General features: G+C 34.1%; 1 protein-coding gene across 1 annotated transcript in view; it reads left to right on the top strand.

Moving 5' to 3' along the window:
• The window catches only part of NEGR1 (neuronal growth regulator 1), an 804,297-nt gene that overhangs the window by 522,297 nt on the left and 266,144 nt on the right, over positions 1-15,856 (top strand). The window contains exon 4 of the mRNA XM_079129310.1: positions 2,791-2,922. Coding sequence (XP_078985436.1) covers positions 2,791-2,922 — 132 coding nt within the window. The remainder of the gene's footprint in view (positions 1-2,790; positions 2,923-15,856) is intronic.

Raw genomic sequence — 15,856 nt, 5'->3', positions numbered from 1 at the left:
ACTGGCAATTCTAGGTATAATACAGATAGAACAGATTTTGTTCTATAGTGGAATTGGAGAAGAATTCAGAAATATGGTTAGGTGGATTGTGTCATTGACTCTAGAGACAAATAATCAGTAGTAGTGAATGGTACTCTTTTGGTGTTTGATGAGTTTGATGTTCCTGGCATTGATGAGATTGTGTCATACCATTATTTTGCAGTAGTTCTCTATCTTTCAGGGTCTGCCATTTTTGTCCTTCAGGAAAGAAAAAAAATATATGTTTGCTTCTTACTTTAATTCTGAACCTATCATTTCTCACCTTTAACTTTAATTATTAATTTCTGATAGACTTAAAAATTCTATTGGGTTTATTCCTATTCTTCAACACTTGTTTGAATCAGCTTTTTCTGCTGTGACTGAAAGATCTAATCAGAACACTTGTAGCAGAAGAAAGGTTTATGTGCGAGCTCAGGGTTTCAGAGATCTCAATCCATAGACAGCAGTCTCCATTCCTCAGGGCTTGAGTTGAGGCGGAACATTATGGAGGAAGAGTGTGGTGGAAGGAAGCAGCTCATATGATGATCAGAAAGCATAGTTTCTACCTGCCAGATACAAATATATGCCCATAGACACGCCCCCCCCCAAATTCCCACCACCTCCTGTCACACCTCACCTGCCTCTGGTTACCACTCAGTTAATCCCTGTGAGGGCATTAATCACTGATTGGGTTAAGACTTTCACAACCCAATCATTTCTCCTCTGAACCTTCTTGCATTGTTTCACATGAGCTTTTGAGGGACACCTCACATCCAAACCATAATAATACTTTAAAAGCAATTGTTCATATTCCTTCCATGTTTAAACAGCAAAATCAATGATACAGACATATATACATATATACCATATTTGCTTTTTTATTTAAGGATTAAAGATTAGTGATTACTCAAATAGTTTATCATATATGCCTATTATCAAAGGCATGCATTTTCATGGTAACATTTCTTCATTGTGTCAGAACATAAAAATAGAATATTCAAGTTACATTTTAATATTTAAAATAATTTAGTCTAATAAATTTATTTCATACAGTCACAATAGTACACCTTTTCACTTGTGATTAACTTTGTTTAATTCAGATGAACTTAATAGTGCTCTCTATGCTTTAATGTATAGCTACATTGTTCTTACTTCATGATTCAAATTATACTTTTAAAATTCTTGTGAATAAGAAATGAAGCCCCTATATTTCAATAGTATTTACAAACACACTTAAACCTGGCACATCTTAATTATAGGGGTGAAAATAAGAGGAGAGGAGGAGACCATAGAAAGTAAATATTATACCAGTGTGCTGAAGTTGGATAAGGTAGCTGGGATAGCTGGAAGAATGATTATACAATCAGATTTTAAGAATTCGGACTGTAACAATAACTTATTTTATGAGCTTACATATGGATACCAGAAATAGTTTATCATCTATCACCTCAGAAGTTTAACTCTCCCTTGTCTACAACTTGGCATCAGCTAGATAAATGGAAAAAAAAAATAATTCCATATATTCTAAACACTTGAGGTTTCAATTAGCAAAGTCCAAGTTACCTGGATGACAGACTGTGCAGCAGCTAACATGGGCCCAGACAAGGGAACCCACAGGGGAAATAAACTAATTGACGTTTTAGATTTGAAAGGCCATAACTAAATTTTCATTTTGTTTCATTCATTAAAATTAAATCTTCTTATTAGTTTTCTAACTTATATGTCATTACAATAGTTCTGGTAAGTCCAGTAATATGAAGACAAAAATTACTTTGACTTTTGGAAACAGAACATTTAATGAAAGACTTGCTTCATTTGCAATTCCCTGTGATATTCACTGAAACGAGACTTTCGAAGACCTGTGCAAAGAGGGAAAGGGTCCTTCCTCTCAAAATTCACACAGGCAAGCTTCCTTTGTGACACTTCTCATAACCAGGTCCCTACTGCCCAGACATTCTCTGCTTGCAACTCAATTAAAAATCCATTATCAAAGAAACAAGTCTTCATTTCAAATATCATTCACTTGAAAATGTTCTTTTATCTGTGGTTATATCTTTATATTTTTAATTTACAACTGCTTTTAGTCAAATAGAACATTTAGAACATCAAAACATAAGGATACACTTGTATTTATAATCACTTAACTTTTCATTTGGATGTCATGAAGATTTTGTCCTGAACTTTATTGGGTGATTTATATATAGTGTTTACAGCATAACCTTCTTGGCAACATTAGTAATTTTGTAAAAGCAATGCAGCAATGATTTTATGGATCTATATACTCTTATCAAGTAATCTGGCTTGAAACCTTGTGTATGGTAGGAGTTTTCCCCAAAAGAAAAGTAACATTTAGTTAGGTTAGGTGTCAAGTTGCTAGCTTACACTATATAAAAGTCAATATGTACCAAGTCATATTAGTGAACACTGCTAGGAGGTTGTTGAACTCAATTATAGAAATGTGCAGAGTCCTATTTGATGTGTGAGAAGGTTAGGAGACCACAATCAATTAAAAAGAACACATGTATATCCTGTTCTGGGAAACAGTTGTTATGGTATCCCTTGTTCTGCTTCTGTTTTTTTTTTTTTTTTTTTTTTTTCTCTGAGTTTTCCTCTGAACACAGGAGAACAAAGAGTTTAATAATTCCCCAGTTTCATTTGGAATTGTTTTGTTAGCAATATCTAGTAAGAAGTCATGAGTTTGTGCTTTACTTGAATGAAGCCTCGGGCTCCTACAATTAAACATGCTGTTCTTTTTTTTTTTTTTTTCCACAGCAAAATCATTTGAAAATGGACAATATTTGGACATTTATGGAATTACAAGGGACCAGGCTGGGGAATATGAATGCAGTGCGGAAAACGACGTGTCGTTCCCAGATGTGAAAAAAGTAAAAGTTGTCGTAAACTGTAAGTCTTGTCACTATTTATCAACATAACTTCTGAGAAAACATAAAACGCTGGAAAAATAGTGTCTGAAACTGCTGCTGGTGTTCTTTAAAAGGTGGTCTATTGGTAACTATCACCTGCTAACAGTGAAAAAGTTGACCTGTTGAAATATTGATCAAATTGCTTTGTGTAATATCAGCTGTCCCAACCAATCCCCCAGAATTATATTTTTTTTAAAAATTAATTATTTTTATTGTTTTTTGGATCTTTGAGTTATACATGATAGTAGACTCCATTCTGATATAATTATACAAGCATGGGATATATCTTATTTTAGTTAGGACCCCATTCTTGTGGATGTATATCTAGCATTGAATCTTATGTGCAGATTGAAATGTTTCTAGTTTCATCCTCATCCCTAGCAACCTGACAGGTGGCACCTGCTTTTTCCTTCCTCATGGGTTTCCCCTGGGGCGACAGGAGAGGAAGTTTAAGTGTGCAGCTCCGTTCAGATCTGATGGAGCTGAAGTGTGATGGTTTCCACTTACAGAGAAGACCTGTGCAGTGATGCTTGTACCACTTGGACAGTTTAATTCTGTTAGTTTGGAAAATTTTGAGAAAATTAAGAAAGTGGTTTCCAATTGTTTTAGTCAACTTTTTTGCTGCTGTGACTAAAAGGCCTCATGAGAACAACTGTAGAGGAGGAACAGTTTATCTGAAAAGTTCATTTGGGGATCATGTTTTCAGAAGTACCTGTCCATAGATAGTTGACTTCATTCCTCAGGGCTCCAGGTAAGGCAGAACAACATGGCAGAAGAGTGTGGAAGGGGGAAGCAGCTTGCACGATGATCAGAAAGCAGAGAGAGAGGAGTCTATTCACCAGATACAAAATATATACCCCAAAGCCACACCCCCAATGCCCATCTCCTCTAGCCACACCCTGCCTATCTTCAGTTACCTATCACTTAGCTAATCCTTGTCAGGGATTAATTCACTGATTAGGTTAATACTCTTATAAAGCAATCATTTCCCCTTGGAACCTTCTTTCATTGTCTCATACATGAGCTTTTAGGGGACACATAATATGTAAATCATAAAACCCATGAACGTCATTAATAGAAAATTAGAATACAAATTAGATACTTGCAGAACCATCAATGTTATGAAACCACACCTTTCTCTAAATGCCTCCAAAATGATATAAAACAATTTTCCAATAACATCCAATTGCATATCTTATTATCTCAGTAATAATGACTAAAGTCATCTTTACTCTTTAAAAGTGACTCCTTAGTCTTTCTTTCAAAAATGTTCACATCCTTTAACTTCTTTCAGTTAAAACACTTTTAGGATAAGAATGTTTTACCAAAAGTATATACAACCTGCATCTTACTTTTTTCATTTCATTTATACATCTTTCTACATAAGACCCTTGGTAATAATGCATATGTTGTGTAATGCCACAGATCAGAAGGAATTGTTCCAAATATACCCAGAAATGCTAACACTAATCACTAGTTACTTCATATTAATATTAATTTTTCAGTCTCATGAACCAAAAAATAACTTTCAGAATATGCCTAGCAGTTGTCTGCCAGAGCAAATCACTGTTATCAACTAACATTTGTAAGTGACTAATGTATACACTAGGGGTTGAACTATCTCTATTAAGCCAGGCAAATGTGCATAATACCATATCAGGAAGCAGTTTCTGAAGCAAGATTTTCAGAGTGCTCTGCTAACAAACAGTAGTAGAATCACTGGAGATGCTCATGAGAAGTGGGAATTTCTGGGCCTCACATAAACCCTATTGAATCAGAATCCTTGGAGTATATGGCCTAGATTTCTGCTTTTTAACAAGTTCCCATTGATTCTCAGGACTCTTCTTACAGTGGGCTAGTGGTCATCCCTATGGAACTTTCTGAAATAAGAGGTAGAAAATGAGAAAAAAATCTTGACCATTTTATTAATGACCATACTAAATATGTGTGAAGTGATTTTATTATTGGGGGGTCAGAAAAGGGGAAACATGATAATTAAGGAGTAAGATTTTTTAGCAGTGAGTACTAAAAAATAGAAAAGTAGAGTTAAAGCTGACAAAAAAGCCCAGGGACCCAGCCTGGTTAGTCTCAGATCTGATAATATACCTTTGATAGTGAGGGCATTGAAAACTCACCCATTGTATGGATCTATATAGGCCCATACTCCATGCATAATCTCCATTTCCCTCTGTTTTCATATGTTCTTTTTATTCCTCTAACTTTGGTTTATGGTTACTTATAATTTAATCTGATTTTCTGTTTCTAGACTAGTGGAAACATGAGACAGGAAGATCAATTTAAGGCAATAGGAACACGGAAAGAAACTAAATAAAAAGGAAGACACATCAACTCAGTTAGGGTATGGATGGAGAAGAGAGTCCATCCCATAAAGCAAAAAGAAACTGGAAAAATAAGATGTCAAGAACTGCAAGGTTTCTGCCAGTTTCATGGATGCTGGCAGAAGACAGACAATAAGGTCAGTTTAGTGCTCCGAGCAATAGTCAGAGCCAGAGTATTGTCATTTTCTAGCATTAGTTCCTCAAACTCCAATGACTACAGGGTGATTATATGAGGATTAGGGGACACCTGTACATACCTTATACAGCAGCTATGCCTTGCTGAGGCACTGAATGTAGAGCACTCAGTTTCTTTATAATGGGGGTAAGAAAATCTGCCCTTTGCCATAAATGGAGAAATTATCCATATTGTACTGAACCATAAACAAACCTGTCTTATGCTACAGAGGGAGAATTACTTCTACCATCTAAGATTATAAAAAAGATTCAAAAACAATGTACGGTGGAATATTACTCAGCTTTAAAGTAGAATGAAATTATGGCATTTGCTGGTAATTAGATGGAGTTAGAAAATATCATGCTAAGCAAAATAAGCCAAATCCAAAAAACCAGAAGAGGCTGAATGTTATCTCTGTTATGTGGAAGTTAATTCACAATAAGAGGGTAAGGAGGTAGGAAGGATAGGGAAGAATATAGTTACTTTAGATTAGGTAGAGGGGAGTGCAGGGAGGGGTAGGGGTATGGAGGCAGAAATAATAGTAGAGTGAAACAAACATTATTGCCACATGTGCATGTATGACTGCATGACTGATGTGATCCTACAGTATGTGCAATCAGAAAAATGAGAGATTACCCTACATTTATGGATCAACTATCAAAATGTATAAATGCATTCTCCTGTCATGTACAACAAATTAGAACAAATAAAAAAAATTTAAAAAAATATCTCAGTGTTTCTGCATGCAAGACTCACAGAAGTGCCGGAGACCCATGAAGAACTATCTTCCAACACAAGATGGGAACAGGAAAGTTTGGAGCAAAATTCCTTCAGTTAAAGAAGGTGCTTGAGTGACTTTTTTATGGTGTCAGAGAAGTTGGAATGAATAGTATAGAAGATTCTACGAATCACCTTAAGAGGAATAATGAAGGAAAAAAAAGTGGGAAAAAAATGGAAGGGAAGTGCCTTTTCCCCCATATATTTTATTGATGCATTATCTTTGTACATAATGTTGAGATTCATTGTTACATATTCATACATGCACATGATATTACAATATAATTTGGTTAATATCATTCCCCAGTATTTCCCCTCTTCCTCCTCTCTCCCTCCCCCTGGTCCCCTTCTTCTACTCTGCTAATCTTGTAGGGAAGTGCTTTCTAAGTCATTACAAACTACCTTTCTATTTATTTATTATTTGGGGAGGGTATTGGGGATTGAACTCAGGTACACTCAATCACTGAGCCACACCCCTCAGACTACCTGTTTAAATAACTCATTTCAGGTAGGTAGAGTCATAAATGGAATGTTGCTGCAGATATGACATTAATTTCTCTCATTAAATAATTGATTCAACAGAATTTTTAAGTATTTTTAAATAGTTTTGTCTTCTGCCTCCCTTTGAATCATACTTCTGAAGGTTTTTTTTTTAATAAATGTTCCATGATGTCTCTTTCACACTGATCGTGCTTAATTGTCTTGTGTTTAATATTGCCTGTGTTTTGTAGTACTGATGTCACACATATTTAAGTGATAGCTAAGGTGCATAAGTGCGTGTATGAACATGAGTACATGTGTTCCTGTTTGTGATAAAGTTCAGAAAGTGTTAATTTATGAAAATTGTCCCTTGACTAGTCAAAGATTGAGAGATACTTATGAATTTTACTGAGTTGATTTCCCAAAAGAAATTAGCCAAAACCCGCTGAACAAACTTTGAGTCCCCTAAAGCCCAGAAATAAGCTCAATGTTCTCTGTTGCCAGCATCAAACGGCACATCCCTTGATAACCTATACACCCCCTAAGGATGGTTTTATGCCAGGTTCCAGGCAGCCCTTTCTTTTATTGCTCTTAATCAATATTGATTGTGCATATGGATTTGAAGTAGCTTGTGTAAGTTATAAATTGGAGAGAAAACTCTATTCTTTTTTTCCAAAATGGTATTCAAAATGAAATTTAATAAAAATTTCATAAGCACTAGTATACTTAGTCATGTGTCAAGTAAATTTGAGAAAGAAATTTAGGCCCCCTGCATATTTCAAATGTTTACTGTTTTACTGTTTGCCTAATATGTCTGCCACATACACTATATATAGAAAACACACATATGCTAAGTAGATTCTATTTGGCAAAAGCTTGGGATGTATACCACTTTCTATTCAATTTAACTAGATAGATTCATAAGATGATTAATATAAATGACTTGTAGAAATTGGACTGGTTTGCTGGTTGAATAAATCAGTTCATTTTGAGTTATTTATACAAAGACTTACCATAAAGGGAAAAAAAAAAAAAAAAAAAACTGTGAGCCACTAATGGTTAGTGTAAGGTATCATTTCTTAATAAGGTGACTGTAGGTGATTATTCTCCTTGTATTTACTTGTTTTATTTATATGTATGTGTTCCTGTTAAATTTAAAACAAACTAAAATAAAAAAGTCACATACATTATCATAACTAGATCTTGGGAGGACAAAACACAACACATACAGGAGACAAAGAGATAGAATGACAGACAGAAATTTGGAGCAGTTGTGAGGCCAGTGAATTTAGCTTTGAACAGACTCCCCACCTTATTTAAACTTGTATTCCATCTCTAGCAGTAACCTAGTTCCCACAATTTTTATTTGCAATTACAAAACGGAAGAATGAATAAGTCTCAAAAAGTCCATGGATTTAACTGAATGAAGGGAAACAGGAATCCCTGAAGTTCTGGTAAAGAAAGGAGAGATCTCAGTCTAGGAAACCAGCAAAGCTGACTCAAAGGAAGCCAAATCCAGAATCTACATAATATAGAAAGTATCATAAACTAATCATACAATGTAGATCTCTACAGAAAGGCAGAATCCCAGGTCTCAGAAATCAGCAAAGCCTGGAAGAGTCAACCCTTGCTGTCAGGTTCTCTGGTCCTGTGACAGAGTCTTTTTTCTCCACTGTTTTATCTCTTCTTGTGAGAAGTAGCTGTTTCACATAGTGAGATATGATTTTCTTGGCTATAATTCTTAAAAGATAATTTTGCATTGCATAATTAATGGGGTTTTGAGAACCTGGACAAGATTTACTTTACCTGAGCTGCAATTTCCACTTCTGTGGAGGCAATAGTATGATATATACAAAAAAAGTTTATAAATATATAAATTTAGACTCAGTTTACTGTAAAAAGGAAGCTCTATATGGAAAAGAGGTTTTCCTTTTCTTTGAAAATTGGTCACTTGAGCAGTACTTCGTCCACAGGAAGATATCAAAAATTAGTTATTGAATGAATGGATTATTAAAGAAATTAGATTCTCCAAGATAAATAATTCTATTAGGTGAAGGAGAGGGAAATTATTAGGTGTGCTTCATAATTTTTTTTCCCCCAGAAAATGAGTACATGAAATGTTGACTAACTTACTTCTGAGACCATTTTGTCCTACAAAAATTTTCAGGTGAATCAATAAAGATAACCTAAAATTTGAATATAAATATAGTGCTTTCATTCAGAGAGAAGCAGCATTAGTTCCATTTTACAGATGAAAACAATTGAGGTACGGAGAGATTAAATGCTTAAGAACTTTCCTGATTTTCAAGAACAAAACAGACATGAATAAAGAAAGCTATTAATTAATTGGAAAAATATAGAGTAAAACCAGATTAAAGTGAAAAGAGCTCTGGACATTATTTCAGTTTTCACTCATGATAGATTCATAGACTGACCATTTATTTGGTATCAGAAGTGATTTTGCACACATTTTTAGGTAAAGGAGAGATCATTCTTTCTATGGTCAAATAAATAGTAAGACATTTGGGATGTGCTGTAACCAAGTTTTATCCAATATATCACAAGCGCACATTTGTGCATTATTTTGCATCCACTGCATATTCATTTATGCAAATGTGCACTTTATCTACCAGTATAACTAGCTCCAAACACGTGAATAGAATGTTCCAATTAGTATAACTTAGTACAACTGTATCAAAGCCTGAAACGGGGGACCACAGGGGAGAGGTAGGGGGAGGAGAAGGCTTTTAGGGAAATGACCAATTTTTTCAGACTATTCATAAAATTTTCTCTGAAACCTTGGACAATTTAGGCAGGCATATCAAACTTAAGACTAGAAAAAACTGCAGGTGACAAGGAGCTGTCATCTCAAATAAAGAAAAATCCCTGGCATTCAGTATATGAATAGGACTAAAATGGTATTGAGGGACCAGAAGAAAATGATTGCTGGAACTCATCATACTCATCACTTTAGTTTTTATTTATGGTTCCATTTTATGCCCCAAGTTACATTTTGTTTAACTCATCTTTTACATTTTCTTATAATTTAGACCAAGTTTGATGCTGTATTTTAAAGCTAATTAATAATTATGTAACCATAACAATTCAGGACATAAAAAGCACATACAGTTTCTGTGTACCTCAAAGGAAGTCCTGGTTCATATTCCATTTCTAGAGTAATCATGAAACACTTCTGTTCGTCTAACACGTTCATTCATTTAGTTACTTATTGCTTAGCATGAGACAGTCAAGATGCCAGGGCCCTAAGAAACTGGTGTCCAACAAGTTCACTCTTTGGGACAAAGGAATGACAAAAAAGAAATTGCTACAATACAGTGAAACAAGTGATTTGATAAGCCACTCAAAAAGTGCTATGCTGGGCTCAAAAATGCACCAAACACAGCCTTGAGGTATCACTGAGAGCGTCTAGGAGGCCTTAACCCTGATGGGGCTTGAAGGATGAAATTAAATTTGACAGGAAAGAAGAGTGTTGCAGACAGAAGCAGCGGGAGCATTTGCTTAGCCTCATAGGAGTTAGGGGACAGGGAATTGCTTGCTTAGTCAGGATGCAGTGGATGGAGTGGACCAAAAAAGGAAACAGAAAGGAAGGAGCTTGGGTACCATAGGGAAAGCAAGACCAGATTGGGTAGAAATTAATGAATTCACATAGGGATACTTAGACTCAGTGCTTCAGAATCAAACAATAATACCTTCAAGATAGAACTATTCAGAGGAAACTCTGAATATTAACTGAATGTGTTAAAATATTTCATTTCCCACAACTTTTTTTTTTTTTTTTTTTTTTTTTTTTTGCCACTACAAAGGTAAGGGAGGGGATTAAAATGGTAATTCTGGGACTAACTCAAACTAAAAGAGAAATAAGGAGCTAAGAAATCTGAGGGAAAATCCCTGAAGGTATTGAAAAGTGAATATTACAAAAATATGGATAATCACTACATAAACATGCTTTTAAATAAAACATTTCTTCAGAACAACATAAAAAAGTAAGACATTTGTTTTCTTTTCCCCCTGGGACTTTTGTGATAGGGAAAGTTCAAATTAATTCTGTGGTTTATGCAATCCTTCAGTTAAAATAATACTGTTATTAAACATATGGTTAAGGAATCCATGACTTCTTTTATTGATGGATACATAATTGATTCTCTGTTTTAAATGCTAGACATATGCTTTGATTAATAACTAGAGTGCCAAGATTCTCCTTACTTAATGAGTTTGGGACCCATTTGAACTTAAATGTGTTCTCCCAAACCTTTATCTAAATTTTGAGAGGAGTTTAGTGTTAACAGTATATGAGTGACCTTTTCCCTTTTGTTCATGGATAATCAAAAATGTGTCTGCAGTAATGAAATATGCATGTATCATTGTTCTTAGCTTTTCTAAAAGTGAGAGATGAAATAATTTTATTGCTTAAAAACATAACCAAAACTTTTTGCTAGAAAAGTCTGTATTTTGTTTAGAGCTCTTTCTAGGTTGACATTCATCACTTCAGAAAAATAGTGTATCGAGTAGTAGATACTATAGTTTTGACTATCTACTAGCAGAAAGAAAACAACTTCTGATAGTGTGAAAATGCTCTGGGTTGAAAAGTACCCCATTCAAAACTGAAAAAAACAGTATTAAGGTTGGGAAAGAAAGAACAACAGAAAACTTGATATATGTATACATATGTACATACATACATACACATGCATATGCACACATTTGTGATTGTATATTTATCTAGATTTATGTTCTTATGTTCTGCCAAGCTGGCCAAGGGTCAAATGGAAAATCAGAAAGTGAGTTATTGTTAAAATATTCTTAAAAATTATTTAAAAGTTGAAAACTTTGCATTAGTGCACATAAACATAGAGTTTATAAACCTGTATTTATCTAAATCCAGCTTTATCAGCATGCTTTCTCAGTGAATACATATATCAAGCAAAGTAATCTATAGAATTGAATTCTTTTTAACCCAACATTTGAAAGCCATTCATAGAATGAAGCAATATTGAATTAATCTTGGGTCTTTGCCACATCATCATGATTAAGCTTCACAGAAACTGCCAAATATTCTTATGCCTGATATTGCACATGTTTATGTGCTTTGTGTATGTGTGAGAAGAAGTGGAATGAGATGATTAGGGAAAGAGTATGGCAGACATAGCAGAAATAATGACAGTATGTAGAAAAAAAATTGGCAGAAAAAATGGGAACAAAAGGGATTTGCTTGTATTACAATACTAAACTACCTTGTGAAGGATGTTTATATAATAAGAAATAGCAATGAATTTAGTATGCAGATTCCAGAAAAACCACTCACAAAAAATACTGACTTATTCAGACTATATTATATTCATCTGTGAGTAAATGGGTATAATTTGTCTTTAAAAGTTTACTAGGTGATAGTCCAAATTTTAAGTTTAGGGATTACAGAAAAAAGTAATATAATAAGGCATATTATCCTAATACATACTAGTTTTTCTGCAATAAGTCATACTTTAACCTAGTCTAAACAAAGAAGTATTCTGTGACCTAGAATAGATGTTGAAAATGTTTTCTGCATTTAGGACAATCAGGTAGTATATGTTTACAAGATAGGATGGAGAGAGGTATATTAATTAGATGAAGTTCACAAATGCTTCATTCATTAATGCTGTTTCATCTCTTGTGAGCATACGGGTTTTGTAAACCCTTCTGTTTTTCTGTGGATACCCAAGAGGACTTTGAGCTCTGTGTAATTCACTGCAGATGCAGTCTTCCTAAAGTCTTTCATGAATTGTTTATACATAGCTAAAAGGAAATGAATTAATCTGTGATTTATAACTTCTTTACACATTAAATTGTGTAAATGCCAAGAATCCAGTATTCAGATATATTCTGATAGAATCTTCTCATTATCTAATGCAATAAAGATATCAAATTGTTTTATCAAAATCTGATTTATCTCCTTAGCACACCCACTGCTTGTACCACTTCATCCAGCCTACTTTAAGGTTAGCTTTGGCTCTGTGAGCAAATTCAGTGAAGGAAGCCATAAGCAGAAGTGCTGTAGACTACTTCTTGGAGCGACCTGAAACATTCCCATGCATGTTCTGCCTTGTTTATTTCCCCTCCTTGCTAACAAGGGTAGTAATCCCAAGTACAACCTTGGAAGTTGCATATAGACAATGACCAAACTACCATTACCTTGAACACCGTAATGATTGTATGCAACGAAAATTCTACTATCTACCTATTTCACTGATCACCTTTCACTGACCTGAAATATTATGGACTTTAGGTGAGGGAGAACTAAACTTCTCTTTTGCTGACTCATTGCATATTTAACTCTATGCCCAGAATTTAGTCTTCCCTGACTAATGCAATCAAGGACATATCCCAAAATACCTTGAATAAAGTATAAAATTTGTTTTTTACCCTACTTCAAAAAATCTAGCTTAAAAGCAATCATAACAAGCTCCCTGAGAAGAGTATAGAGATATTGGCTTTCTCTTCCTCTGAGAAGCATAACCAATTGAATTTCTGTTTGCAAACTTTATGAGTAACAATGAAAAAAAATCTATGAGTATCATGCCTTTGAAGCTACATATGATTATGACTAAAGTACAATTAGAAACAAAATATCATCTGACTATCAACCTGACATGAATGAACTTTCCTGACAAAGTATGACTAGAGAAAAAGAAAAAGAAACAGTGGTTGTAAAGCTTCCAAAAATTTAAACTGCTGCAAAACCAGAATCTATAAAGAATTTATACAAATAAAAGGTTAAAGAATTAATATATGAAAACAGATTATTTGCCCAGCTTAATCTCATGGAAGAAAGCAGTTCTGTCTCTATGAAAGAAGACACAGACTTCATTTCTCTATAAGAAACTTCCAGAATGTACCAAAGAGGAAACCAGACATTCCTCCTCGGTGTATGATTGCAGTGTTAAATGCAAGCTGGAGTAATATTCCCTTGCTTTCATCTGACTTTTCTTCATCGACTAGCCCATTGCATTTCACAGGGTATGTTTTCATGATTAAAATTTTATGTGTAGAAAGAAAAAATGAGAAAAGGACTAGAACCTGAACATGGTGTACAGCTTTCCATTTGTTCCAAGAATTATGGTATCAGGGAACAGAGTTGAACAAAAGGAACTCAAGTAGATTTTGCAAGTTGTATTTGATTAGTCATTCTACAGGAAAGGGAAGAGAGCAGTGCACAAACTTGCTCTGCACTTGACCTGAAAATGCACTAAACCAACAGTCAGGAAGACAATGAGTAGAGTCCTTACACACCACCTGTCCATGTGTGGGAAAGTGTTCATCCAAACTAGCACTCTGCAAAGGAGGGGGAAGGAGGACTGGGGAAGCCTAAGTATTTATATACTAGAACAAGAAAAAATAGTATATATTAAAAAAAAAAAAAACTTGGACATGAGCATCTTACTTACAAAAGGAATAAAAACTGACAACTTTTTAAAAACATATCTACTATTAAGTAAGAGGTTTGCTCAACAAAAATATAATAAAACCATAAAAGACACTGAGATGAAAGGATGAGATAATAAAACAATAGAATGCATTATAAAGACAACTATTTATGCTGAAAAGAAAGCTGGTGAATTATTTCTTACCATCAATCATAATAATATATATATATCATAATAATAATATATATTATCAATCATATATATATATATATATATCACTCCCAGTGTTAAACAAATAAATGCTAGAAGTTAGATAGCATAAGAAATATGTGGTTCCCAGCATAACTAAGCTATGGCAATAGGAGACACAATTGGGAGCCAGAAAGTGTCACAATTGCTATTCTATGGGCAAAGTGCCCAATCCAGATGCTCCCTGGATGTGTGGATTCTGGTTTTCACTTGCCAGTATAGAGAGACTGGAGACAAAGCCTTGGCCCCTAGGAATAAGAAAAATCACATTAATGATAATCCCCTTCATAAAATTGGGGCAATGCAAGTATTACACACTCAGGGGAAGAAGTAGCAAACAAACAACAGCAAAAATGACCCACCCTGTAAGGTGTACCTCAACTTTGACACAGAGTAAAAAAGTAAGGGAAGGAGTTGTGTGAAAGAAAAACATTCTTCTGAGAATTTCCAACCACAAGCTCGTTGATGTATATTTGGGACTGGATTCACACTACCCGTGGAGTCCAAGAAATAAAGCGGTTCCAGCATAAAAGGCTCCCTAGAAGCTTCACAGAAGAAAATGCAGTATTTTTACAGAACATATATTAAACACAGCCTTCAAATTTTTTTCCAAAGGTGCAATTCATGATACATAAGTTCCCAATTGAAAATCCAGTGCACAAAAGAGAAAACAAGCCCACAATGGAAAAGAAAGCAAACAAATAACTGTGGAATAAGATATAAATACTAAAAATATTGGAAACTTTCCAAATGTAATGTGAAACAGGATGTAAATATGCTTAAAGAAATCAAAATGGAATTACAACATGATGAAAAAATAATGCTATCAAAATTGATCAAACAATTTAAAATAAATTACCAATATCTCAGCTGAAAGGGAGCATCCATGAAAAGCTATGGTAAATTTCATACATATGCATTAAATGTAAATACATTTCCTTTAAAGTCAGCAAGACAATGATGATGCTTTCATCACTTTTCTTACCCAGGCTGATAATATGATCAGGGAAAAAATGAAAAATAAAAGAACTTGAAAAGAAAAATTAGAATTTCCATCATTTCCAGATCATGTTATTGCCTTTATACAAACCCAGAAATATCTACAGATAAATTAATAGAACTAATGAGTTTATCACAGTTAATAGGTATGAGATCAATATGCCAATTTCATATTGCTATAAAGCAGTAAATAGTTCAAGTCCAATTGAGAAAATATTATTGTTTGCAATGTAAACAAAGCATAAATATAGATAATAAAATATACCTACGGAATCATTTAAATCCAATTAATAAGGGTTAAGTAAATGTAAAAGTTAAATATAACCAAGAATATCTTAAAGATCTAGACATGCTCATAATAAAATAGATTATATATTAAAATTCAAATTAAAAAACCAAAGTCAGTTTTTCATGAAATTTGGTAAGCTAATTCTAAGATTCTTATAGAGGATTTGAAGATGTGGCTCAGTGGTA

Source organism: Sciurus vulgaris (genome assembly GCF_902686455.1).
Source record: "Sciurus vulgaris genome assembly, chromosome: 1".
Classification (NCBI taxonomy): Eukaryota; Metazoa; Chordata; class Mammalia; order Rodentia; family Sciuridae; genus Sciurus; species Sciurus vulgaris.
This window is presented reverse-complemented; position numbering and strand designations above follow the sequence as displayed.